This window comes from Triticum aestivum, chromosome 2A, assembly GCF_018294505.1.
Source record: "Triticum aestivum cultivar Chinese Spring chromosome 2A, IWGSC CS RefSeq v2.1, whole genome shotgun sequence".
In the NCBI taxonomy this organism is placed as follows: Eukaryota; Viridiplantae; Streptophyta; class Magnoliopsida; order Poales; family Poaceae; genus Triticum; species Triticum aestivum.
In genome coordinates this window covers 28498813-28526402 of record NC_057797.1, presented here as the reverse complement: position 1 = coordinate 28526402, position 27590 = coordinate 28498813, and the positions used below count along the sequence as shown (strand labels likewise).

The 27590-nt window shown below is 45.2% G+C and overlaps 1 protein-coding gene and 1 pseudogene across 1 annotated transcript; both read right to left on the bottom strand.

Moving 5' to 3' along the window:
• Positions 1-19555: 19555 nt before the first annotated feature.
• Positions 19556-21415, bottom strand: LOC123184446 (UDP-glucosyltransferase UGT13248). Its single transcript, XM_044596558.1, has 3 exons — positions 20730-21415; positions 20163-20547; positions 19556-20045 (listed from the first exon to the last, which is right to left on the bottom strand). The coding sequence occupies exons 1-3, from the start codon at positions 21393-21395 to the stop codon at positions 19681-19683; spliced, it is 1416 nt and encodes a 471-aa protein (XP_044452493.1). The 5' UTR covers positions 21396-21415; the 3' UTR covers positions 19556-19680.
• A 1793-nt stretch (positions 21416-23208) lies between these two features.
• Positions 23209-25411, bottom strand: LOC123184443 (UDP-glucosyltransferase UGT13248-like; annotated as a pseudogene).
• Between the last annotated feature and the right edge of the window lie 2179 nt (positions 25412-27590).

Here is a 27590-nt window from a genome sequence, read left to right as displayed (position 1 = left end):
TCAAATATAATTCACTTCCGAGTGAAAAAGGAAAAAACACACGTTTCTAAGACTACAGCCGAATACAAGCATTCGACCGTAGTCTCGGGGACTACACCCAGTGGGTGCACTCAGCGTGCCCCCACTAATTCTGTTGAAGACAAAGTCGACCAGTCGACCTCAAAAAAAAACGAGATGTATTCTTTAAGACTGTGATCAACTGCAAGCAGTCGACCACAGTCTCGGGGACTACACCCAGTGGGTGCACTCAGCGTGCCCCCACCGGTTCGTGAAATCCAGTCGACATAGTCGACTGACAGAAAGATTGACATCATAAAGCCTAAGGCCGACTGCCAGCAGTCGACCTTAGCCTTGGGGACTACACCCAGCGGGTGCACTCAGCGTGCCCCCGCTAATACGGAGTTTAATCGACAACACCCAGTGGGTGACTACTATAAATTCCGGAAAGGAAAAGTTTTTGGCAGCATATCCAACAGAACAAACTGTGGTCGACTGACCTGGACATTGCTCTGGAGGGCAGAACTGGCGTCATAAGCTGCCTGGCTCGCATCCCGGATGGTCTTCAACTGCTCCATCATGATTCCCGCCTGGCGTATGGCTTCCTTCGCCGCGCCAGCTTGGTCCTCTGGGACGTGGTGCGTCGTGAAGAGGGAGGGCTGCGGAGCACTCGTCAATGGATCTGCGAAGGACACCGTGTGTCGAGTGGTGTTCTCTTCCTCCGCAATCAAAATCTCAGGCGCCGTCACATCCTGGGGCACCTTACTGGTGGACGCTTTCCTACTCCTCCTGCGCTTCAGTGGTTCTTCATCCTCATCGTCATCAGGGAGATTGATAACAGTATTGGGTGGAGCTACGGAGAAGAATCAGGATCAGAGATCGCGAGTCAGTCGACTAAGAACGGCGTTAAGAATACAGTACCTGGGTTCGAAGTTGCTGCGTCCTCCATCTCGTGGTCATCAGCCCGGGCTGAGGTTTCAGAAGTAGCAGCACTGCAACTCCAAAGGATCAGTCGACTAACTTCAGCGTCGACCAGAGACAAAGTTCACACAAAATAAGAAGACTTAAGCAGCACGATTACCCTGATATGATGGGGATGGACACCTTCATCTTCGGCAGGAGCTTGATCGGCTTCGACGAGGCCGCCCTGGGCTGCTTCGGCGCCTTTTCAGTCGGCACCGGAGAGGTGGTCCGAGGGCGCTTGGTCGACTGAACAACGGTCGCAACCCCCTTGCCACGTTCAGACGAAGGGTCGTGGACAAGCTTCGACCGCCTTTCTGAGCGCGGTGGTACGACCTCCTCCTCCTCTTCTTCCTCGTCCTCAACGTCATCGTCATCATCGTCATCATCATCGTCGTCGTCGTCATCCTATGCAACATCCGAGTCCCATTCCTCCTCTTCCTGGCTCTCGCCCCCGCTCGCCTCACCCTCCTCAGTCGGAGCTTGTGCCCCATTGGGCATCGAGTACAGCTCGGTGAGAGCCTAGCAGATATCAAGACAAGGATCAGTCGACCAGTCGGCAGGATAAACGGAAATGAATGCGACAAGAACACAGTGGAGAGCAGAGCAAGTGTACCTTGTTTGGATCGCTGTTGTGGTCGAGTGGAGGAATCCTTCTGGCTCCGCGTGGGTTATCCTTATTTCCGGTAACGGCTACCATCCATCTTTCCAGAGTGACGTCGTCGACTGCTTCTGGATGGACTCTAGTCTCGTCTTCAGTCCCACAGTACAACCACATGCAGTGGCTCCGGAACTGAAGGGGCTGGATGCGACGCCTAAGGAAGACCTCCAGGAGATCCATGCCCGTCACTCCCTCCCGAACCAACTGCACCACGCGCTCCATCAACATCTTCACGTCAGCTTTCTCCTCCGGAATCAACTTCAGAGGGGAGGGCTTGTTCACTCGGTCCATGGTAAACGGAGGGAGTCCACTCGACTGCCCTGGCGTCGACTGGACCTGGCAGTAGAACCAAGTCGACTGCCAGCCTCTGACGGACTCGGGAAAGGTCATGGGCGGGAAGGTGCTCTTATTCCTCACCTGGATCCCCAGACCCCCACACATTTGGACAACTCGGGTTTTCTCATCACCTGGGCTCGCCTTCTTCACGGTCTGAGAGCGACACGTGAATATATGCTTGAACAAACCCCAGTGCGGTCGACAGCCCAGGAAACCCTCACACATGGACACGAACGCGGCAAGATAGGCAATAGAGTTTGGGGTAAAGTGGTGGAGCTGCGCTCCAAAGAAATTCAAGAAGCCACGGAAGAAAACACTCGGCGGCAAGGAAAATCCACGATCAACATGGGTGGCCAAGAGCACACACTCACCCTCTTCTGGCTGGGGCTGCCACTCCTTCCCCGGAAGCCTCGCAGCTCCATGAGGGATCAAGCCCTCGTTGGCCATGTCGAGGAGGTCATTCTCTGTGATGGTCGACTGGATCCAGTCTCCTTGGACCCAGCCCTTCGGCAGGCGGGATCTGGACGAGGACCCGCCGCGGCTGGTGGATCTCCCCTTTGCCTTCTCCGACGCCGACGCCTTCTTCGCACGTTCCAGCGCCGCCGTCTTCTCCTTGGCCATGGTTGCCGGCGAGATGCGCGAAGGGAAGTGGTGCGGGGGCGAGAGCGAGCACGCTGGGCGGGGAAGAAGGAAGCAGAGAGAGAGAGAGAATGCTGAGGCACAGTACAGAAATCCTCGCCGGGCGCATTTATAAGGTCCCTTCCGAGTGGATGACAGGTGGGCCCGGTCGATCTAATCATATCCAGGAACAGTTATGCAGACGGGATACGTGGCGAAAAAAGCGGCGCGGAGATCGAGGCGTCTATGTCCCGTCCCATCCGAACGCCGCGGTCCGCCCCGCTTCGCGCGCGTCCCCAAATTTCGCATCCCGCGGAATCCGCGAACAGCAGATCAGTCTGTTAGACACGGGGTTTCCGGCGATCCGTCGCTCGGAGATCGTCGAAGCCCGAAAGATCACTCGATGCAAGAATAGAATGGATCGAGTCGACTGAAGACAAGTTGCTCACTGTCGACGAAGAGATTCTTTGGTCCAGGACAACGCACGACCAGAGCGCAAAGGTTAATCGGAAACGACATCAACTCCTTCCTCACTCGAAGCCTCAATCCATTCGGGGGCTAATGATGGGGTTATGTACCTAGGGTAGGGTCATGGACCTGATCTAAGTACCTTACCCAAGGACACCCTTAGAAGAAGTCGCCTTCCAGTCGACTAACGAGGGACACACTCGACTGACTTGAAGGACTCGACCACGAAGACTCACTCGACCACCAGAAGGTCAAGAGGCACTCTGCACTGCAACGGCCTGTAATCAAGTAGACTTTATGATAGTAAAGGCACTTTATATGGGGCGTTACCAGTAACGCCTCAGACTTAACTCACCTTAAACCCTCTCCTACGTGGGCTGGCTGGGGTCCTGGCGCACTCTATATAAGCCACCCCCCTCCACAGGTAGAGGGGTTCGGCATCTTGTAACTCATATACTCATAATCCACTCGACCGCCTCCGGGCTCCGAGACATAGGGCTATTACTTCTTCCGAGAAGGGCCTGAACTCGTACATCCCTTGTGTTTACAACCTCTCCATAGCTAGGACCTTGCCTCTCCATACCTACCCCCCACTCTACTGTCAGGCTTAGAACCACGACAATGATGCCGCGTCGAGCTCGGGTGTGGAGGTGATCCGTCATTTTTTTTCTTTGATGGCAGCTGTGGTGGTGTCCGAGGCATGTGATGATTGTTGATGTCAAGCTCAGAGATTTCTTATGTCTTGTTTGTATTTTTACTTCTTGGTTGGTGTTTCTTTGTGCAAAGACTAACACGTTCTGCTTTTAATTTTGTAATGTTGGTATATATGTGGCTTGTACTATGATCCTTATGATATAAATGAGACATGTATTATCATGCAATAACTAATAATAATGTTGGTTTAGTTGTGTTAGCATTGCGGGCAGCATTTTCGATATGGAGATTATAGTAAATATCCTTCCAACCTTGGAAATGGGGACATATATAGCAAATTCAGCATCACATACACACCACATCTTGGAATCTCATAGACAACACGGTTCAGAATCGCATGCACACCAAAATTCAGCATCACATGCACCCCCCCACCCTGAATTTCAGCTGGGAGGTCCCCTCCCACCCCCTTATTCCAGCAGGAACCTGCCAAGTCTAATGATCTGTGGTATAGCATTACTCCATAAACTAGATGAGTCCCCGCACGTTGCCGTGGAACAGCCGTATATCTCTATGCGTAAAATCATCGATTTCATATAACTAAAATAAAATCTATAACAACATGACAAATGTGGTAGCCAAACTAAAAAACTCCCATCATCATTTAGATCATCACACGTAAGGAAAGGAGATCAGCCAACTCCTACTGCGTAATGGGATTATATTTTTCTTTTTGACATATTAATGAGACTTAAAAGCTCACTTACATGCATGCTACCGGTGCATACTTGCATGCAGACATGTTGATGAGATTTAAAACCCACTCACATGCATGCCACGGTAAGTTTCTGCATACTTGCATGTGGCTTAGTGCGGAGCCTCTCAACGTCTAGATCATACGGCTATTATGGACTGATTTAGTTTATCTAACGGCTACATTAATTTTGATGATGTGGCTCAATGAGAGGATAGCGAATTTCTAATAGTGGAGGCTAGCTATTTAGAAATAGTAGATAAATCAAGGCATCGGATCGCCTAACCCGAAAAAAGCAGGAGACGCTGGGTTAGGCTTGTCTCTAGGGTTGGGCTCATTTTGTTAGCAGGAGACGCTGGGTTTGCTACCAAGGCATCGGATCGCCTAACCCGAAAAAAGCAGGAGACGCTGGGTTAGGCTTGTCTCTAGGGTTGGGCTCGTTTTGTTAGCAGCCTAAAAGACAATTGGGGCTATGCACCAGCTTCTATTTTCAGGCTTTTGGGCCGGAATTTTGAGGCTCCTATGTCTTTAGGATCAGACTTCAGTTCTTCTAAATAAAAGGCCAGACTTCAGTCTTTTAGGCGAAATCACAGATTAAGGGGTACTGCTTGCGAAGATCACTCCCACCTTCCGATTGCGTTGGTAGGTGGCATAATGCCGGTTTAGTTGTGTTAGCATTACGCATGTCACTTTTCATATGGAGACTACCAAACCTACAACTTCCAACCTTGGGAAAGAGGCCTAGCAAATTCAGCATCACATACACAACACATCTCAGAATCGCATAGAAAATATGGTTCAGAATCGCATCCACAACATAAACTCAACATCAACATAAATAAACCAAGGTATCGGAAGCTTAGAAAAATAAAGGTGCTTAGGCAAATAAAATCAGTTTTTTAAGCACTAATACTTATTTGTAGAGGTAGACTTCTAATTAATCACTCATCCTATGGAGATAAGCACTGGTGTTTGAAGAAAACTCGGTTTATTTTATTAAGCACCCGCACTATGCAAATTTTTAGAAGAAGACCATCATGGCTAGTGTTATTAAAATCAAATCACACTTACATCATCTTCTAAATATTTTGCAATAAAACTTGAAGGTGAGTCGAGCCTCTCTGAGGGTTGATTTTTCTGCCCCCACTCAGCTCGCACATGCGCGACTACATTAGACTCCTTGTTATAAAACTTAAAAAAAGGCCTTTCCAAAACTGTGAAACTCACTACGACATGCAAATAAAAACCGGTGATGCCACCATTGAGTAACCTTCATCTTCCTTGAGATCTTCAACTACCGTGACATTGTCCATACGAACTAGGATATTATGAGAGAATTCCTTATTTAATACTGTCTTAAATTTTGTTTTCCTATTTGACACTGAAAATATTTCTCTTCCTTATCTAACATCAAGGTTAAATTTTATGCCTTTTATAACACTTCCGTCTATTTTGAGCCTTAACGGTGTTAAATAACACTTGAAAAGACCCTTTTGCCCCTAATGTGATTTTTGATCAAAATTTCAATACTTGCATGCATGTATGATTAGCCGGGTGTATTGGGTGTATACGCATACAAGACAGCACACGAATACCCGAATACGCATGCGCACATGGTATGGTGCGGTCATATGTGAGGCAAAGCTAATTAGCTAAGGTTACATGTAGCAACCCGTCAAAAAAAAGTTTACATGCAGCAACAATCCATCAAGAGATAGCACGTACGAGCACATGCATACACCAGCTTCATGACCAATCGTGCATATATATTTAACCTGCCGTTAAAGCTCATCGCGGATAAGAAAAGAAACGTGACCCTGCTGGTACTTGCGCTGCCCCCGGCCTCTGCTTTCCTACGCAGCACTGGCCCCACTCGTCTCATAGTGCCACTGCTCCACCGTCCGCCTGCCGCCGGCTACGCGCCACGCCACAGTGAGCTCCATGCATACCGTATAACCGTAGGCACATGCCGTCGTGCTGCCACAGCTGCTGTTGCCATAGCCCAGGTCGCGGAGGTGAGCACTGCATCCTGCACGTCGCTGCAACCCAAGCCGAATGAGCCGCACACAGCAAAGCTTTCTTCCACTCACGTCCCTAGTTGAACACACATGCAAGAGCTCTATGTGTAAGGGCAAAAGTGTCTTTTTACATGCAATCTAACACCGTTAAACCTAAAAATGGACGGAAGTGTCATAAAGGGCATAAAATTTACACTTGATGTTACATAGGGAAGAAAAAGTTTTTCAGTGTTAAATAAGGAAACACAATTTAAAATAGTGTTAAATAAGGAATTCTTTCGGATATTATTGCATCCCAGTTTTGTCGCTAGCTTCAGTCCCTCTAGCAAGGCCCCAGCTTCTGCAGAAACTACATCACGTAGATGTTGTAACACCATCGTCGTTGTGCTGAAGAATTGCCCCGGCCCGTATAGTCCCTTACCACCACGCCACATGATCCAGTATAATCATTGTCAGAAAATGAAGCATCAACGTTGATCAAAGCTTTTCGCACAAATCCCATTCTCCACTGGTTTACTCTGGCCGTTGATGTTGGTCCCTCCTCCCCCGGTACATAACTCAACATCAATGCTTGTATCACCAGTACCATGCGCACCGGGGATAACACCTCTTCTTCCCACACAATGCCTCTCCTCTGCCACCATAGGTACAAGCAAGTAGTGGCACAATTTCTGGAACCTGAACTGGCTCCATGTACGAGACCTGGAACCGGCTCCAAGTAGTGCCCACAATTTATGAAACCAACTCTAATGGCTCACCCGTAAGCATAGTAATAATTCTCCAGCTTCTTATTCTGCACCAGGGGGGGGGGGGGGGGGTCGGTTTGCCGGTTTTCAACATTTTTTGCTCAGGTTTTATTTTCTTTTTCTTTTCAAATACAATATTTTTTTCTAAATTCAAATATTTATAGAAATAGTGATCTTTTTTATCAACTTTATTTTTATCAAAAATGATGATCTTTTCTCCATCTGTCACCTTTTTTCCAAAGTACGATGAACTTTTCTCGAATTCATGAACTTCTTTTCAAACTTGATGATTTTTTTCTGAATACGCGAACTTGCTTTCAAAATTGATGGAACTTTTTCAAGTTTCTTATTTTTTTTTCCAAATTGATGAACTTTTTATCAAAATTGATGAACCTTTTTTTAAAAAAATTGAACTTTTTAAAAAAGTTCATTTTTTTAAATCAATGATTTTTTTTAAAATGAACCTTTTACAAGTTTGTGAGCTTTTTTCTTCAAAATTCATGATTTGTTTTCAAAATGTTAAACTTTTTTATAATCGATGAACTTTATATGAAAAAGCTGGTTTTCATTTTTTTTAAATTCATATACTTATATCACCTTCACATTTTTTTTCTAATTGACAGACATTTTTACATATTTCCACTTTTCAGATTAATGAACTTTTTTGAGTTGATGAAGTTTTGAAATTAATAGAAGAATCGCAACCATTTTTTTAAACCAGCACTCGTCTTTCACAAGTGCTTGCAGGCCAAAAAAAGACCAGCAAACAACTCATTAGCGATGGATTAGGCGAGAAAAATCAGGGAGCAACTAGTTGACAAGCGCTCCTTTGGGAGCCTCACAATGATCAGCGCCACTTGGCATGCTCTCATCCGCCACCACGTGTCGCTCTCTGGACGCTTCCTTTGGAATTTGTTTTTTTATTTTTCCGCACTCGTTTTTGGTTTTTAAATAATTTTTTCGAATTTTTGATTTTTCACTGGTCTTTCTTAGCTTTTGGACAAAAAAGAATAAAAAAACACTCTTTTTTTTTTGCTTCCGCCAGAGGCGCGATTTTGCTTGTGCGAGAGGCACAGCCATGCCTCTCAAAAACGAAAAAAACACATTTTCTATTATTATTTTTTGCCAGAGGCATGGTTTTACTTCCGCGAGAGCCACGGTTTTGCTTTCATGAGAGGCACGACCGTGCCTCTCAGAAAAGGAAAAAAACATGTTTTCCATTTTCCTTTCTTTCGCGAGAGGCACGATTTTGTTTTCACGAGAGTCACGGTTGTGCTTTCGCAAGAGGCATGGCCGTACCTCTCGGAAATGGAAAAAACATGTTTTTTTCTTTTTCTTTTTTGCGAGAGGCACGGTTTTGCTTCCGTGAGATGCACGATTGTGTTTTCACGAGAGGCGCGAGCGTGCCTCTCAGAAACGAAAAAAACGTGTTTTCTATTATTTTTCTTTCGCGAGAGGCATAGTTTTGCTTTTGCGAGAGGCATGGTAGTGATTTCGCGAGAGGCACGGCCGTGTCTCTTTCGGAAAGGGAAAAAATAGTGCTCCCGGTTCGGTTTTTTCATCTGGTTTTTTTGACCGGTCTTTTTTATGAAAAAGTTCATCAAAACCTATAAACATGGGTATCTCGTTTTGAAGATCTCTACACGAGAAATCCAAGGGTGAAAACGGTTCAAGATTTGGATGCACAGTTTAAGAGATAAAACATTTGGAATAAAAGGATCTGCGAAAAAAAGAAAAAACTCCCAGATTGTGACAAGTGGTGCACATGCAGCGCGTCATTTGTCACAACCTGTACGATAGGAGTGATCTTTGCAAGGAGTACTCCCCAATTAGTGATTTCAGCGAAACCAACATCGAGCGAGCAGCTAGTCGAACGAGCGATGGGCCATGCCCCCTTAGGTGGGCATGTGATCGCCAACAAGTTTGCGGGGCACTGAAGGCGCCAACGAGGAGCTCTCATCGAGACATAGGGTAGCCTCTTGTCATCGGAGCGCCAGATGGGCCGGCTTCGCTTCTTTGTATTTCTTTTCATGTTTTTGATTTTTTTCTCTAACTTTTAATAGTCTAGGTTATACTTCCAAATATCCAAATATTTTACATAAAACGTTTTTAAAATATTAACCAAATATTTAAAAATGATTAAGAGGTGTATAGAAAAAATGTAAACGATGTATTAAGAAAAGGATGAACTTATATTTGAAAAATGTTGAATGTGTATTAGAAAAATATTCTTGACATATACGAAAAATGTGGAATGCAAAACAAAGAAACAAAAAAGAATGAAAACCTAGAAAGAAACAAGAGAAACTAAGACCGAAAGAAAAACAAAAATAATGAAAATGAAGAAGGAAAAACTAGAAACAAAGGAAAAAATAGTGAAAACCAAGAAAGAAACAAAGAAAACCAAAGAAAACATATAAAAAATAAAAGCAAAGAAAAATAGTAAAAAAGAAAGAAAAATAGTGAAAAGCTAAAGGAAATGAAAAGAAAATAAAAATTAATGAAAACCTTGGAAAAACCAAATAAAATTGGTGAAAAAAATAAAGAGGATCATAAAAACCTAAGAAAACAAGTGAAGAAACAAAAAAAATTCAAAAAGAGCACTAGCGAATGAAACCCAGTGAACGAAACAAGCAAACTCGATCAAAACTAGCAAACAAGAAAGGAAAAAAAACCGATCAGCCCAATAGCTATAGGGGGGGATGGGCAAAACCTTCAGCGAGATATTGGCAATTCCTATTTGGCAATTTAGGCAGCCGCTACTTTGTATTTTAATACGCAAAAAACAAGCATGCACTCGTTGCGGATGGAACAAGCCGCTACCTCCCTCATCCAGGTTCGTTGGTATAACCAGAAAGCCACGGATCGGGATATGCTAATCTTCAACTCTTTCGTTCTCCTTTTTCTTTTATTTCATTTTCCTTTTTCCCATTTTTGTTTTATGTTCTTTTTTCTTCTTCCTGGTTTCTTCCCTCATCGATTTTCATACTCTTCTATGTATAGGAAATACCTCCTATATTTTCTTCATTGTTTCCCTTTCTTTTTTTGTTTTCCTACTTTCTTTTTTCGTTTGTTGAATGCATGAACTTTTTCCAAATCGAGGAAGTTTTTTTTTCAAAATCAATGAACTTTTTTAGTGATCTATTTTTCAAAACCGATAAATTTTTTTCAAATTCGATGAACTTTTTTCAATTTGATGAAGTTTTTTTTTCAAATTTGATGAACTATTTTTCAAAATCAATGATGTTTTTTCAGATTCAATTAAGTTTTTTTTAAATTCAGTTAGGTTTTTTCAAAAATGTTGAACTTCTTTCAGTTTTGTAAATTTTGAAAAAATAGATGAACTTTTTTTTTGCAAATTTTGATGAACATTTTTTCAATATTTTGTGAACTACTTTCTAAAAATGTTGATTTTTTTTCTAAATTGAACTTTTCTAGAATAGGGCAACATATTTTTTCATGTTCATAAACTTTTTCTGCAATCTATGAAGTTTCAATTATTATTTTTAAGGAAAAACATGTATGAGCGGTTATAATAGTTTTTAAAGTAGCGCTGCATTTATTCACTTGCAACGACAAACCCTAGTGGTTAGCCGAACACCTGTATGTATTGTAGGGCATGTGTTCGATTTCGTCGTGTGAGCACAATTTTTTGGCGCGCTCCCAGACATTTGTTAGTATCACTTTGAACGAGATATAACATCTGTGAAAAGGCAGGAAATAGTATGTTGGACTTGTCTTTGCGTTTGTTGTTGCAAAATGTCACGCTCGTACAGGTCCCGAACCCCCCCCCCCCCCCCCCCCCCGAACCCCCGCAGACTGCTGAATGGCGCACCCTTCACCACCAAAGGTGTCTATGAGGCATTGGGATCACAGCTTACCAACAAACAGTGGCGGAGCCAGGATTGGCTGACACCCCAGGCGAGAAACTAACGGCTAAAAGCTACCCAAAAAAAAACTCCAGTTTCAACGCATACGAAAGTCAATTTATGTTGCATAACTAATAATACACCAAACATAATATTCCATGGCAGCATTTGTTCCATGATGGGTCAACTAATAAAGTAAGATAAATCAAAAGCAATATGTAGCATATATAGATGATCCAAAAGATTAATACCAAATCAAAGGATTGGTTGATCTGACCCTCCCATAACAACATCTTCAATAGTCGAAGAAGCTAAACCTTGAATGATAAATTTTGAAATGCAAATCAGTGCATAATAAAGGAAGCAAAAATAGTTCATAATAGATGCAAAATTTGAAAAATTACGTCCAGGACGAGGCAAAAGGCATTTGCGACTGCGATAACCTTGAAATCGCTCAATGATCTTTGATTCTTCAATACTCACAAATACATCCCGCTCAATGTAACATACCATTCTATGATTCATCCAATCATCACCCATTTTGTTCCTCAATCCAGTCTTGATAATGCTCATTGCTGAAAATGCCCTTTCCACTGTTGCGGTTGCAACAGGTAAAATCAATGCTAACTCAACAAGACGGTAAACCAAGGGAAAGTTGTGTGCATATTACTTGTAACCATATTTATGGCAAGATGACCAAGGTCATTGCAATTCATCAAATGTGGATCAACTCTTGCTTCCCGAATGAATGAGTCTAGTTGGTTTCTAAGGACAAAAGTAACTTCATATGTAAAGAAGTCAGCAGCATACATATTAGCAAGGTCTACTAGCTTGTCTTCATTATATTTGGCAAATGAATTCTTGGGATCAAGACAAGCAATGCATCTCAACAATTGAGTAGACCTTTCAGCAAAGCGGTTGTTTAACTCCACAATAAGTTGATCATGCAACACATTGAATATTTCATTTCTGAAATGATGGTTGTAAGTTACCAACTGCCCACCCCAAGTCCTTGAACGCCCATTAGCAGTTCTATATCTTCCATATTTGGCACTACAATGTTGTACTTGACACAAAAGTCTGTTACCTCTTTAAAGAGCTCACCCCAACCATTCTGCCTTATATTTTGAATATCATCCAATGTGGTTTTAATCAATCCAACAACACGTACAATATTCTGATTTTTCAGTTGCAAGCATTGTGACAGATTGTTAGTCTTGCCCAATAATGTAATCATAAGATGCCATATGAGAACAAATTCAAAGGACTCCATTTGCTTTGTCAATCCTGCGGCTATGGTTCTTTGTGCAACATTATCTGCATCATTGTGTAGATTTTCTAATACCTTTAGAACTGGTTTCCACATCTGAACAAGACGGCACAAGGTTTTATGATGTGATCCCCACCGTGTATCACCGGGTCTAGCAAGGTTAGTTAATTGGTTTTTTCCTTTTCCCACAAGAAGTTCCCCAGCCTCTATTTGACGCACTATTTCATCATGTTGCTCTTGGGCCAATTGATCATGTCTTTTACAAGAAGCATTAACAATGTTAACCACCATGCTTGTGTATTCAAAAAAATCCCTTACTGATGAACAACACTTGGCAACAGCAACAACCACTAATTGTAACTGATGGGCAAAACAATGTATATAATGAGCATAAGGATTTTCCTCCAAGATCAATCTTTGCAACCCACGGAATTCCCCTCTCATGTTTGAAGCCCCATCATAACCCTGTCCTCTCAAATTAGACATAGATAAGCCAAGAGTAGCAAACATACCATCCAAATCTACCTTCAGTGAAGTTGATCTTGTGTCAGGAACATGCTCAACTGCCATGAATCTCTCAATCACCTCCCCTCGTTTGCCGAGATACCTACATAAGACAAAGGAGCATGATTAATATAAAACTTCAACAAAATCCACCTACAAGTCTACAACAACAAACACATACAATACGAGGAAAGGTACTAACCTCAAACACATAGCCATTTGCTCTTTCATAGATGCATCTCTGGACTCATCAACAAGTAAAGCAAATTTCCTATCTCCAATCTCCTCTATAATGACTTTGGTGGTCTCTTGTGCACAAGCCTTGCATAAATCCAATTGTATCTCATGTGAAGTCAGTAGATGGTTCCCACCTGCATCACCAAACAATTTTTCCACCTTTGGGTCTTTCTTTATGAACAAGTCCAACAACTCTTTGAAGTTACCCTTATTCATTGAGCTAGCAGACTCATCATGACCACGAAAAGCAAGAGCTTGTAGTGTCAAAAATTTGACAATACCCAATATAATGAAGAGACGAGCTTTGTATTCTTCTTCTCTCTTCTTAGAACCCCTATCAAACACATGTGGAAAATTTTGTCTTTGATTTTTGAAATCATCATAATGTTGTCTAGATTTGTTATGAGCACTATCATGCTTGCCAACATGCTGATTAAAAACTTTAGGTCCATCCTTCCAAGATTTAAATCCATTTTTCGTGAACGCCTCAACACCATAGTTTGCATCTCTTGGTTGCTTAAATAGAAAACAATAAAAGCAAAAGGCTGCTTTTTTTTCAATGCTATATTCCAACCAGCCGCGATGATCATTATACCAGTAATCATGAAAGCTTCTACCATTTATCTGCTCATATGTATGATCAGTTGGTTGACATGGACCCATACTAATGTACTCCCTTCTAGCAAGATCTCTAATGTCTGCATCCAAATCCTCAATTGGTATTCTCTTACCAGGGTCTGATTCAATATCACCAGGTTTAAGTTGAGCCATAACACTAGGGGCATTATCAGTTGTTCGAGTTGAAGGACCTGTTTCTGCAGTTTCCGTGGTTCGAACTTGAAAAAATGAATTCAATGTCTTGTTTCTTTTACTCATCTTGCCTTCCTGTAACATTTATAGAAACAAAATTACTATCTGTCTACATAGGTTTCCACATCTAACAAAAGAGTGGCATCAAGCAAACAATGGTGGCATCTAGCAATTACAGAGTACAGGAACTCTACCTAGTGAATCCTAAGTGAGGGGGCCATGCTTACAAGATTAGAATAGAGCTCCACGCCTCCAACGAACAAAGCTCAACGATGCACTGTCTCTGTCCTAAAAGCTATACATCAGAATTCAGAAGTTCAGAATAGAGCTCCACGCCTCCACCAAACAGAGCTGTGAAGGAAATATGCCCTAGAGGCAATAATAAAGTTATTATTTATTTCCTTATATCATGATAAAAGTTTATTATTCATGCTAGAATTGTATTAACCGGAAACATAATACATGTGTGAATACATAGACAAACAGAGTGTCACTAGTATGCCTCTACTTGACTAGCTCGTTAATCAAAGATGGTTATGTTTCCTAACCATGGACAAAGAGTTGTTATTTGATTAACGGGATCACATCATTAGTTGAATGATCTGATTGACATGACCCATTCCATTAGCTTAGCACCCGATCGTTTAGTATGTTGCTATTGCTTTCTTCATGACTTATACATGTTCCTATGACTATGAGATTATGCAACTCCCGTTTGCCAGAGGAACACTTTGTGTGCTACCAAATGTCACAGCGTAACTGGGTGATTATAAAGGAGCTCTACAGGTGTCTCCAAAGGTACATGTTGGGTTGGCATATTTCGAGATTAGGATTTGTCACTCCGATTGTCAGAGAGGTATCTCTGGGCCCTCTCGGTAATGCACATCACTTAAAGCCTTGCAAGCATTGCGACTAATGAGTTAGTTGCGGGATGATGTATTACAGAACGAGCAAAGAGACTTGCCGGTAACGAGATTGAACTAGGTATTGAGATACCGACGATCGAATCTCGGGCAAGTAACATACCGATGACAAAGGGAACGACATATGTTGTTATGCGGTCTGACCAATAAAGATCTTCGTCGAATATGTAGGAGCCACTATGAGCATCCAGGTTCCACTATTGGTTATTGACCGGAGACGTGTCTCGGTCATGTCTACATTGTTCTCGAACCCGTAGGGTCCGCACGCTTAAGGTTTCGATGACAGTTATATTATGAGTTTATGAGTTTTGATGTACCGAAGTTAGTTTGGAGTCCCGGATGTGATCACAGACATGATGAGGAGTCTCGAAATGGTCGAGACATAAAGATTGATATATTGGACGGCTATATTCGGACACCGGAAGTGTTCCGGGTGATTTCGAAGAAAACCGGAGAGCCGGAGGGTTACCGGAACCCCACGGGAGAAGTAATGGGCCATATGGGCCTTAGTGGAGAGAGAGAGGGGCAGCCAAAGGTGGGCCGCGCGCCTCCTCCCCCCTGGTCCGAATTGGACTAGGAGAGGGGGGGCGGTGCCCCCCTTTCCCTCTCCCTCCCCACTTCCTTCCCCCTCCTAGTAGGAGTCCTACTCCTACTAGGAGGAGGACTCCTCCTTGGCGCGCCTATAGGGCCGGCCGGCTTCCTCCCCCTGCTCCTTTATATACGGGGGCAGGGGGCACCCCTAGACACACAAGTTGATCCACGTGATCATATTCTTAGCCGTGTGCGGTGCCCCCTTCCACCATAGTCCTCGATAATATGGTAGCGGTGCTTAGGCGAAGCCCTGCGACGGTAGTACATCAAGATCGTCACCACGCCGTCGTGCTGACGGAACTCTTCCCCGACACTTTGCTGGATCGAAGTCCAGGGATCGTCATCGAGCTGAACGTGTGCTAGAACTCGGAGGTGCCGTAGTTTCGGTGCTTGATCGGTCGGGCCGTGGAGACGTACGACTACATCAATCAAGTTAACGCTTCCGTTATCAATCTACAAGGGTACGTAGATCACACTCTCCCCCTCTCGTTGCTATGCATCACCATGATCTTGCGTGTGCGTAGGAAATTTTTTGAAATTACTACGTTCCCCAACAGTGGCATCCGAGCCTAGGTTTTATATGTTGATGTTATATGCACGAGTAGAACACAAGTGAGTTGTGGGCGATATAAGTCATACTGCTTACCAGCATGTCATACTTTGGTTCGGCGGTATTGTTGGACGAAGCGGCCCGGACCGACATTACGCGTACGCTTACGCGAGACCGGTTCTCCCGACGTGCTTTGCACATAGGTGGCTTGCGGGTGACAGTTTCTCCAACTTTAGTTGAACCGAGTGTGGCTACGCCCGGTCCTTGCAAAGGTTAAAACAGCACCAACTTGACAAACTATCGCTGTGGTTTTGATGCGTAGGTAAGATTGGTTCTTGCTTAAGCCCGTAGCAGCCACGTAAAACATGCAACAACAAAGTAGAGGACGTCTAACTTGTTTTTGCAGGCATGTTGTGATGTGATATGGTCAAGACATGATGCTAAATTTTATTATATGAGATGATCATGTTTTGTAACCAAGTTATCGGCAACTGGCAGGAGCCATATGGTTGTCGCTTTATTGTATGCAATGCAATCGCGCTGTAATGCTTTACTTTATCACTAAGCAGTAGCGATAGTCGTGGAAGCATAAGATTGGCGAGACGACAACGATGCTACGATGGAGATCAAGGTGTCGCGCCGGTGACGATGGTGATCACGAGGTGCTTCGGAGATGGAGATCACAAGCACAAGATGATGATGGCCATATCATATCACTTATATTGATTGCATGTGATGTTTATCTTTTATGCATCTTATCTTGCTTTGATTAACGGTAGCATTATAAGATGATCTCTCACTAAATTATCAAGAAGTGTTCTCCCTGAGTATGCACCGTTGCGAAAGTTCTTCGTGCTGAGACACCACGTGATGATCGTGTGTGATAGGCTCTACGTTCAAATACAACGGGTGCAAAACAGTTGCACACGCGGAATACTCAGGTTATACTTGACGGGCCAAGCATATACAGATATGGCCTCGGAACACAGAGACCGAAAGGTCGAGCGTGAATCATATAGTAGATATGATCAACATAGTGATGTTCACCAATGAAACTAGTCCATCTCACGTGATGATCAGGCATGGTTTAGTTGATTTGGATCACGTAATCACTTAGAGGATTAGAGGGATGTCTATCTAAGTGGGAGTTCTTTAAGTAATTTGATTAATTGAACCTAAATTTATCATGAACTTAGTACCTAATAGTATCTTGCTTGTTTATGTATGATTGTAGATAAATGGCACATGCTGTTGTTCCGTTGAATTTTAATGCGTTCCTTGAGAAAGCAAAGTTGAAAGATGATGGTAGCAATTACACGGACTGGGTCCCTAACTTGAGGATTATCCTCATTGCTGCACAGAAGAATTACGTCCTGGAAGCACCGCTGGGTGCCAGGCCTGCTGCTGGAGCAACACCAGATGTTGTGAATGTCTGGCAGAGCAAAGCTGATGACTACTCGATAGTTCAGTGTGCCATGCTTTACGGCTTAGAACCGGGACTTCAACGACGTTTTGAACGTCATGGAGCATATGAGATGTTCCAGGAGTTGAAGTTAATATTTCAAGCAAATGTCCGGATTGAGAGATATGAAGTCTCCAATAAGTTCTATAGCTGCAAGATGGAGGAGAACAGTTCTGTCAGTGAGCATATACTCAAAATGTCTGGGTATAACAATCACTTGATTCAAATGGGAGTTAATCTTCCAGATGATTGCGTCATTGACACAATTCTCCAATCACTGCCACCAAGCTACAAGAGCTTCGTGATGAACTATAATATGCAAGGGATGAATAAGACTATTCCCGAGCTCTTCGCAATGCTGAAAGCTGTGGAGGTAGAAATAAAAAAGGAGCATCAAGTGTTGATGGTCAACAAGACCACTAGTTTCAAGAAAAAGGGCAAAGGGAAGAAGAAGGGGAATTTCAAGAAGAACAGCAAGCAAGTTGCTGCTCAAGAGAAGAAACCCAAGTCTGGACCTAAGCCTGAAACTGAGTGCTTCTACTGCAAGCAGACTGGTCACTGGAAGCGGAACTGCCCCAAGTATTTGGCGGATAAGAAGGATGGCAAGGTGAACAAAGATATATGTGATATACATGTTATTGATGTGTACCTTACTAATGCTCGCAGTAGCACCTGGGTATTTGATACTGGTTCTGTTGCTAATATTTGCAACTCGAAACAGGGACTACGAATTAAGCGAAGATTGGCTAAGGACGAGGTGACGATGCGCGTGGGAAACGGTTCTACAAGGGTACGTAGATCACACTCTCCCCCTCTCGTTGCTATGCATCACCATAATCTTGCGTGTGCGTATGAATTTTTTTGAAATTACTATGTTCCCCAACAAGCTGTACATCGAACTCGAAGAAAACTAGGAAGCAAGGAAGGGATAGCTTTGCTCTTGGCCTCTTGCTCTGCTGTCTGCTATGTGTTGCGGCTCGCCGGACGCCGGGTAGCCTGCCGCCTTGCCGAGGTCGCCGCCTCGTCGGACAGGGCAGCAGCCCGCAGCACCGCAGCGGCGCAACCTGATGCCGCAGAAGGGGGTCGAAGGGGACGGAGCTGGCCGGCAGGGTAGGCGGCGGGCGGCGCCTAGGGTTCGTCCAAGTCAGGGGAACGGGCTGCGGGTGGCTGGCTGGTTCATGTTCGTCCAGACTCGAAGTAGACGCACAGGCAGGCCGCAGGCAGATGAGGCAGGCAACGAACGAGATGGGCCTCACGCCCCAGGGAGCCTTCGTTGTTCTACAGTATATTTGCTATAGTGTACGAGCGAGATGGGCCTCACGCCCCAGGCAGCTGCCTGGGCTGCCTGGGGCCTGTCTCCGCCCATGCCAACGAATGTATGGTCATATGGACTCCATTTGGTCATACGGGTGCCCAACCGTGTTTGTGTGTTTGGCTGGTTGTTCCACCTTGACCGGCTAAATACACGAGCTAAACTACACCGCAAGACACTCCTTGATTCTTCGACCTGTGCTCGATGCTCTGTTGCAGTGGAAGACTGTGCTCATTTTTTTAGGATGCACATCCTCATGTGTTGTATGGGATGCTCTTGGTTTCCAACCAACCTACTCGCTGACCTTATCCCTTTGGACCGCCCCCAACACTACTCGACTGTCATAGCTACTCAGGAAAAGTTGGGATGTTATAAACTCTAAGGTGTTTAGAAGCATTGATGTATCCCATAATGATGTGATCTCTAACGTTATTGCAGATCTAACCCTTTGGTCTTATCACCTCAATAAAGGCACCTCTTACGGATCATGCCGGGTTGTGGCGTGATTACCTATCCTCCTACCTAGGCTAAAAACTCTCATGTAAAAACTTTTTTCTTGACATGTATTTAGGTGGGGAGCCCCCCCCCCCTAGTTTCAAAAAAAAAAAAATATGTACCACATCACCGTGCATTGCGTGATGCCCCGTAAATGCACGTTCGTATATGATAGACTTCAGGCTTATGAACTCATCTTCCGCGAATTATCATGCATCATATTCCATGTGGAACACTGAGGAGAAACCATATACATAGTATAGAGTTAGTTGTTAGTAATAGCTACAGCCCAGATATAAATTTACTGAAAAAACACATAATGTGTAAAGCATTATGGGCTGTTAATTTACGAAATTTCAGCATCGTTCCAAATGGTGAGAATTTAGCATTGTAATTACATATGGAAAAATTGTCTCCTCTAAACATATATGCTTGGAATCATTGCCTACTTGCTTATTTTGAAATAGAGATTACATTGTTGAAAATACTTGGCAGCGAATTCAGCAATATGCTTGTCCGAGCTTCCCCCTTCTTGCATTGCCTCCTTGGCCTTTTGCATCCACTTCATAGCATTTCTTTTGTAGTCGTCCTTCCTCTCCCCATCCATGACATCTCTAATACACCTCTCGACCTCCGCACTCCTTAGTGATCCACTTTCACTCTTCTGCACTCGCACACCCATACCCCATGCGCTCTCCACATACTTTGCGATGGTGGGTTGGTCCGCCCAATGCGGAATTCCCACAAGAGGTATACCACAAACAACCGCCTCCAGCGTCGAGTTCCAGCCACAGTGAGTAACAAAACATCCTACATACATGTTTACGAAATAAAAAAGGAAATGTTATTACCAGTTTCTTGTTTTACCAAATCTTCTAATTCATTTTCAAATGAGGCAAAAACAAATATGGTTTTGTGATATCATACCAATGGCCTTGTGTGCTAGAACCTCAAGTTGGGGGCACCAAGAAACAATCAATCCATTCTTCTCACATGACTTCCTTAGTTCCTCCGATAGCTTGTGTGCCTCGTTGGACCTAACAACCCATAGAAAAGATTTGCCACAATTACACAACCCATTGCCAAGCTCGTCTAGCTGGGTTGCGTCGTAGTTGGAGAAAGTCCCGTAGGATACGAGCACAACAGAGGAGATGCTCTGTTTTTCTAGCCAATCCATGCACGGTGCATCGCTGCCAAATAGGTTGAAACCATAAGACTTGTTGGAGGGCAGACGATCGTCGTCAAGGTAAAACGATGGCAAGGTGGGGCCTACGGTAATCGCTCTCCATGTTAACTCCATGAACGCTCCCTCCTGCTCACACGTCAAAATGTCAAGCACTAATTTTTCTGTAAAACCCTACTCTAATTAACTTCCCTTTTAAAGATTCTAGTCTCGTTATTAGTATTGTCAAAATTTATAAAGATGTTGCAAACAAAGATGTAGAAAGAATTTCCATGTTTGCAAACCCATAGAGGCACACGAACAAGACTCACCTTTGGCTCGATGGCGTTGAATGAGTTGACGAGCACGTCGTCAGCGTCCTCCAGCCCGTCGAACTGCCCAATAGCCGTCTTAAGGAACAACGGCTGTGACTCCGGCGCCGCGGCGAACGGCGGCACGTCCTCCTGACCCAGCACCACGCCCAGCGCTCCGCGCGCCAGCAGCTCACGCCCGTCCGTCACTGGAAGGGCCAGCCTCCCCGCAGCGAGCTCCCCGTAGACGACGTTCACCGAGCACGGCTGCGAGAAGAACGCCGCGGCGGGAACGCCGGCCGCGCGCGCCACCCGCCCCGCCCACGGCAGGTGGGAGTCGTGCACCAGCACGCGCACGGGCCGCCCGGCGCGCGCCTCCGACAGAAGGAGCTCCCGCAGCGTGTCGGACCCCACGGCCTCCAGCCGGGAGAAGTACTCCGTGTAGTCCGAGGCCGCGCTGCCGGCGTCGAAGCCGTCCGAGATGGCGGCCACGCGGAAGGGTGCGCCGGGCGGCGGGCTGGAGGAGAGCACGTGGCGGGTGGTGACGAGCGTGGGGCGGAGGCCGTGGCGCGCCAGGCGGCGGCCCAGCTCCAGCAGCGGGTTCGTGTGGCCCTGCGCCCCCGGGAACGGCAGGAGGACGCTCGCGCCCTCGCCGTCGCCGCCGCCTCCATGGCCCGTGCGCTGCATGCTTCTGCTTGGTCTGGGGATTCCTCAGGTGTTCCGGTGCTTCGGTGGAGTGGATTATATAGGCACGGAAAGGGTGGAAGCTGAGCGGCGCGCAAGGTCCGGTGGCTGAACTTGGGCGAGTGGAAGCAACGAGGAAGGTGGCGCGGCTGCATTCTCCACCGTACGCGTGCACATCCATCTTCCGAGGACACCCGTCAATCAGACAAAGACACTGCGTGTGATATTCTCAATGTTTTAAATAACGGGTTATGAAAAATAACGGCGGGCCTTTAAATCAGGTTATAACGAAGCTATAGCGAGCTAAAACGGGTTATAGCGGGCTATTTGTGAAGACAACCATTTAATAGCACCCGGCTGCACTATTTAAAACTATGGATATTATCAGCGAGTGGCCAGCAACTTAATGGGGTGTTGACCAGTGCCTTTGCTGGTTAAAAATGTAGCTCACCACCGGCCCTCCAATCCCGCAACAACAGCGGCTCAGTTTTAGATTATACAAAAACAAGCAAGATGGTTATGACAGAAACAGAGTAATGTAATCTATCAAGTCACATTTGTACGTTCATTCGTCAATGATAGGTTCTGTGACTGAGTCATGTAATCTTTTTCTTCTCGATCAGCTGCAGTTTTTCTTTTATTCTCTTTCACTTTTTCAAAGATGGTATTGTGCATTACAATGATGCAGAAGCCGGTGTAATCCCCTTTTCGAAAATAACTTTTTTAGTTCGATGATTCCGCTGCAAGAGCACAGCAAGTCAGTTACCGCAAGTTGAACAACACATTTGTCTAAAAAATGTGTAATATGAGCGAATTTTAACACAACTTTCAGGCCATTCAATTGTTTTATGAATGGTTTATTCTCCTGTGACAAATTATTCCATATATGACCTATTCGAAATTAACTACAGGAAATGATCTTGGAGACCTTAAATTATTATTTCTGCTCAACTTACCTTCAAATTAGGTTGTAAAAAGACAAAGTTGGCCTATAAACTCAATGTTTAACAATTGTTTCTTGTCATCTTTTAAATCCTTCAAGTTGTATTCTGCCATGGTCTGGAAAATCTTGAACTGTAGTTTTCATTTAGAGTAAAGTAGAAGCATACAACTGAATAACATAAATTACATTTGTATTTTACAGAGTATGAAGAAGTAGAATTCAAGTACTGGAATATGTTTATCATATTTTTATTGTAATTGTTCATATTTAACAAGGATAAATGATATGAATAGATGTTAAATAAAATTTACTAAACAATACCTGAAACACGAGTTACTTTTAATTTCAGAACTTAATTTTCTTATAAGATTGCAAACTCTAATACCGTAAACTAAATATAGTCTAGAAGATCCGGAAAATAAAAAAACATATTTTTCTAATTCAAGTGACTGGGATGTATAGAAAATCTTAACCAAACTCCTATAATTATTTCCTACTATTTCTGATGTGTAGCCTATGAGCTTCAGGCTCAGCTGTCGCATGCGCCTAATATGTGGGACCATTTTGTTAGGAGAGGCTCTGGTGTCAAATGATGTAAAGTCTGAAATAGACTTTTTAAATCAGAAACCTTGAGGCAGATTTTCTAAATTTTGGTAGTTACCGTCACCCAAGCACAAATATGGGATAAACAGAGGAAATTTTGTCAAATTTCTCCAAGTTAAAGCATCATCACATCGTTTGTTAAAGCATCATTACATCGTTTGTTCTCTAAAGCTTACACCTAGGTGCATAAACCCAAATATATCTAACTCCTCATGAGTATAGTCAATTCATCGGTAACTCGATATAAAATTGGATTTGTGCAGTGGCTACTAACACAAGAAAATTAAAGTGTCATTCTAAACCTCTTGATGAATGCCTTGACATTGAAGTATAAAGTGAAGAGGAAGAATAATCCTCTATACAGAATTTACGATGAATCACAATATGACTATCGAGTGGTTGTGGATAATCAGGCCTAAATTTATCTCGATAAATACTTGGCTGCAAATTCAGCAATATATTTATCCGAAGTGCCTCCTTCATGCATTGCCTCCTTTGCCATCTTCATCCACTTTGTCGCATTTTTGCGGTACTCATCCTTCCCCTCACCCATCACCTTGCGGATGCACCTCTCCACCTCCTCCCTCCTCACCAAGCTTTTCTCGTTTGCCCGCATCCGCACGCCGATCCCCCATGCACTCTCCATGTACTTTGCCGTGGTTGGCTGGTCAGCCGACCGTGGCATTGCCATCATTGGCACGCCGGCAACAATTGCTTCCGTCGTCGAGTTCCATCCGCAGTGGGTCAAGAAACAACCTGAAGTTGAAAGGTAAATTAATACCTGAAAAATTGATATTTATATTCATAAAAATAAACTCCCTATTTTTCGTACCTATGGACTTATGCGCCAAGACCTCAAGCTGGGGACACCATGGCACAAGTAATCCATTTTCCTTGCATCTGTCATTGAGTTCTTCAGATATTTTTTCTACCTCGCTGGATCTCACGACCCAGAGAAATGGCTTGCCGGAGTCGCAGAGCCCATTTCCAAGCTCGTCAAGCTCGCCGGCGTCGAGGCTGTAGACCGTCCCATAGGACGCGAGGACTACCGAGATAGTAGGCTGCCGTTCCAGCCATGCCATGCACGGCGCGTCGCTGCTGAAGAAGTTGACGCCGTAGGCCTTGTTCGACGGCAGGCGGCCGTCGTCGAGGAAGAAGGACGGCAGCGTCGGGCCGACCGTCTTGGCGCGCCATCTGGACTCCATGTACTCCGCTTCCTGCGGCTCGAGGTCGCGGAAGGAGTTGACGAGCACGTCGCCGGCGTCCTCGAGGCCCTCGAACTGCCGGATCGACACGTCCAGGTACTTGGGGTACAGCTCCGGCGACACCACGAACGGCGACAGGTCCTCAGGCCCGAGGTCCACGCTCACCGCGCCCCGCTCCCGTCCGCCATGGGCAGCGGCGCGCGCCCCGCCCACGCCTCGCCGTAGATAAGGTTGTTGGCGCCGCCCTCTCGCAGCGCCGCACTTCTTCTTCTACCTCGAGTTGCCTCGCACAACTCTCTATCTCTCTTTAGTCTCACACAAGAACACACACACACACACACGCCAAGGAAGAAGCCAGCACCAGCTTTGCCGAGAGCTTTCCTCCTTGGTGACACAAATGTGCTACATTGTTTCTCTGCTCAGCCCTCTCGGCCCTACTTTTCATTAATCAAAGCAAGTACATATATACAAGGACTTAGGCAGCCCACCACGCACGTCCACCTCCTGGAATCGCTCCACACAGAGGATAATTCGGTTGGCCGTCCACTAACTCAACTAATTATCTCCATGCACTAACTACCCACTGCATGCGTGTGCAACATTGACTCAGCAGCCACACGACCCATGCATGCACACCAACGAACTAACTAGCACACCGAATCTCTTGGCTCCAATCCAGCTAACCCATTCAGCCGGTCTGGCTCCAACGTGCCTGGTCGGCTCACGCGACCGTGCCGCATCGCACAGCACCACAGGCATCTCGTCGTACTCGCCGCATCGCACAGCAGCCCAACATCTCGACTTCTTCGCGCACTCAACCCAAGCTTCTGCGGCTAGCTACTCCTAGACCATGCTACATGCATAACGAAAGCAAACTATGCAGATACATGAACATGACAAGATTAAACCTAACAAAGGTCCACGGCGCACGACTGCGACATGAACGCGCCGGTCGGCACGCCCGCGGCCTTGGCCACACGCGGCGCCCACGCCATGTTAGGGTCGTAGACCATCACGGACGGCGTCCTCCCGGCGCGCATCTCCTCTGCGATGACCTGCGCCAGCGTCTCTGACCCCACGGCCTCGGCCCTGCGGCAGTACTCGACGGGGTCCGGGCAGGAGGCCATGCCGCCATCGTCGAAGCCGTCGGAGAAGGCGGCGACGCGGAAGGGGTCGCCGGGGGGCGGGCCCATGGAGAGCACGTAGCGCGTGGCGGCGAGCGTGGGGCGCAGGCCGTGGTACGCGAGGCGGCGGCCGAGCTGGAGCATCGGGTTCATGTGGCCCTGCGCCGGCAGCGGCACCAGCAGGACGTGCGCGCCCCCGCGTTCATCGCTCTCCATGTCTCTGTTGGGTTCAGGCTCGCTTCAGCTCTGGGAAAAAAGCTCTGCTTTGGATGTTCAGTCAAGGGAGTGAGTGTACCATGAATGAATGCATCGGGGAATACAAATAAGATAAGGTTTTTTGTTCTCCTACGGGAAGCTTCTCTAAGCATGGCTATCATCTACTCCCTCCATTTCACAATGTAGTGTTTCCTTTATCCCCGTGTTTTAATTTTTTTTTTTGCGGAAAACCCCGTGTTTTAACTTTGACCGTAAATTTAACTACCAAGACCGATTATGGCGGGAGCAAAAATTATATCAGCGAATTTGTATTCGAAAGAAGTTTTCAATTATATATTATTTTTTTTCCGCCGCAGTTGATCAAAGTTAAACCTCAGGAAGCGCGGGTGAACTATATTTTGAAATGGAGGGAGTAGTATCAAGCAAGTCGCTTTCAAGCTTGACAGGGATTCAGGGAAGGTGCTCGTGTAGATTCCACATTCCAAGACTACCCTTTCCAGCTATTTTTCTTTCTCTTTTCTCTTCTGTTTCTCCTATGAGGAGTGCTACGTGTCTGTCGGTTAATCTTTTTAAAAGATCTCCCGGGTCATGAGCCGTCCGATTATATGACGCGAGTCGTCTGATCACTCCTCTTCATTCTCCCGCAACAATAACCTTGTTGCAAACCTTCGCCACAACAGAACCTTTGTTGCAAAAGCATCTTCCTCCTTTTTTTTTGCCTCTTATTTGTATTCCTGCCAAGGTTTTGAATCACAAGTGGACCTTTTTTCTCGAGGGGCACCGGAATTCATGGTTACCACGGTAACCGTGAAATTCCGAAAAAAATTCGGACGGAATTTATAATCAAATTTTGAATTCAAAATTTTTAAGAACGATATAGATAGCTATTTAACTCTAATTAACATCTACGTTACCCTGGTCTAGTGTCTATTCGACCGCAGCTGGCTCTTCCTTGCTCGTCGCGGGTTCGAGCTCTGATCGCTCCAACAAAATGGCAGCATTTTTTTAAGTTTTGCACTATCAAAAAGTAAAAACGTGAAAGCCCAGAGTCGAATCGTCATCTCTTGGCCGAGGGAAGGTTAGCTTTACCACCAAGCCATGACCAGTTCTGTTGCTATGAAGAGATGACCTATATTTAATTATACTGTGAGAATTTGAATTCAAAATTTTCAAATTATTTGAGATTTTTTGCTTGATATGAGTGTTTCTCGAGGGTGGTCCGTAAATGCGGTAACCGCACGGAACCTCGGAATTTCGCTCGGTTACCAAAACGCGGAATCCTGCAACAGGGCACCATTGCAAAATTTGCATTTCTTCTCTGTATTCCTGCAACAAGACCCTTATTGCAAAAAAAAATTGCAACAGAGGTGATGTTGCGTAGCATCTCCGGACTCTTCTTTGTATTCCCGCGACAAGACCCTTGTTGCAATTTCTTTTCTTTCTTTTTTTGCAAAAGGGGTGATGTTGCAAACAGCGACACATCACCCACATCGCATCAGTTGCGCACACCGTGAAGCATCGCACAGCATCGGTCGCAGCACAAACACTGACGACCCTTTGTTGCGCTCGCACGACGCATCCCCGCAACACCGGTTCCAGCACAACACCGGCGATCCTCTACAGCAGCCCCGTTGCAGCGCCGAGGACCTCTACAGCAGCTCGTCGCCAGGCGTGCCGCTCGCCGACGTGGGGCTACATCGCAACAAATCTGGTAGGAAGGGGATGGCGCCCAGGGAGAAAAAAAAGAGAGGAATCCATGGGAGAAACTGCCCCGTCATCAGCCTTTGTGTTGCCTCGGTGGCGCCCTGCAGCTGCACAGCGTGCTAGCCGTCGGAGTAGAAGGAGAAAAAAATGGGAAGAGAGAGCTGATGGATAGAGAGAAGTGGACATGAGAAAACTACTCGTTCCGTTCCTAAATATAAGTCTTTCTAGAGATTCCAACGAGTGACTACATACGAAACAAAAATGAGTGAATCTATAGTCTAAAATATGTCTACATACATCCGTATGTTGTAGTCCATTTGAAATGTCTTAAAAGACATATATTTAAGAATGGAGGAAGTAGATAAGAAGATAATGTATAACTTGTTGTAGATGACCGGGATAT

Bases quoted from the DNA above. Each gene is read 5' to 3' on its own strand.
- LOC123184446 (XM_044596558.1), bottom strand. From the start codon at position 21,395: ATGCAGCGCACGGGCCATGGAGGCGGCGGCGACGGCGAGGGCGCGAGC. The intron at 20,548-20,729 runs GTGAGTCTTGTT...ACGTGTGAGCAG, and splicing joins TCAACGCCATCGAGCCAAAG to GAGGGAGCGTTCATGGAGTT. The intron at 20,046-20,162 runs GTATGATATCAC...ACATGTATGTAG, and splicing joins TCTAGCACACAAGGCCATTG to GATGTTTTGTTACTCACTGT.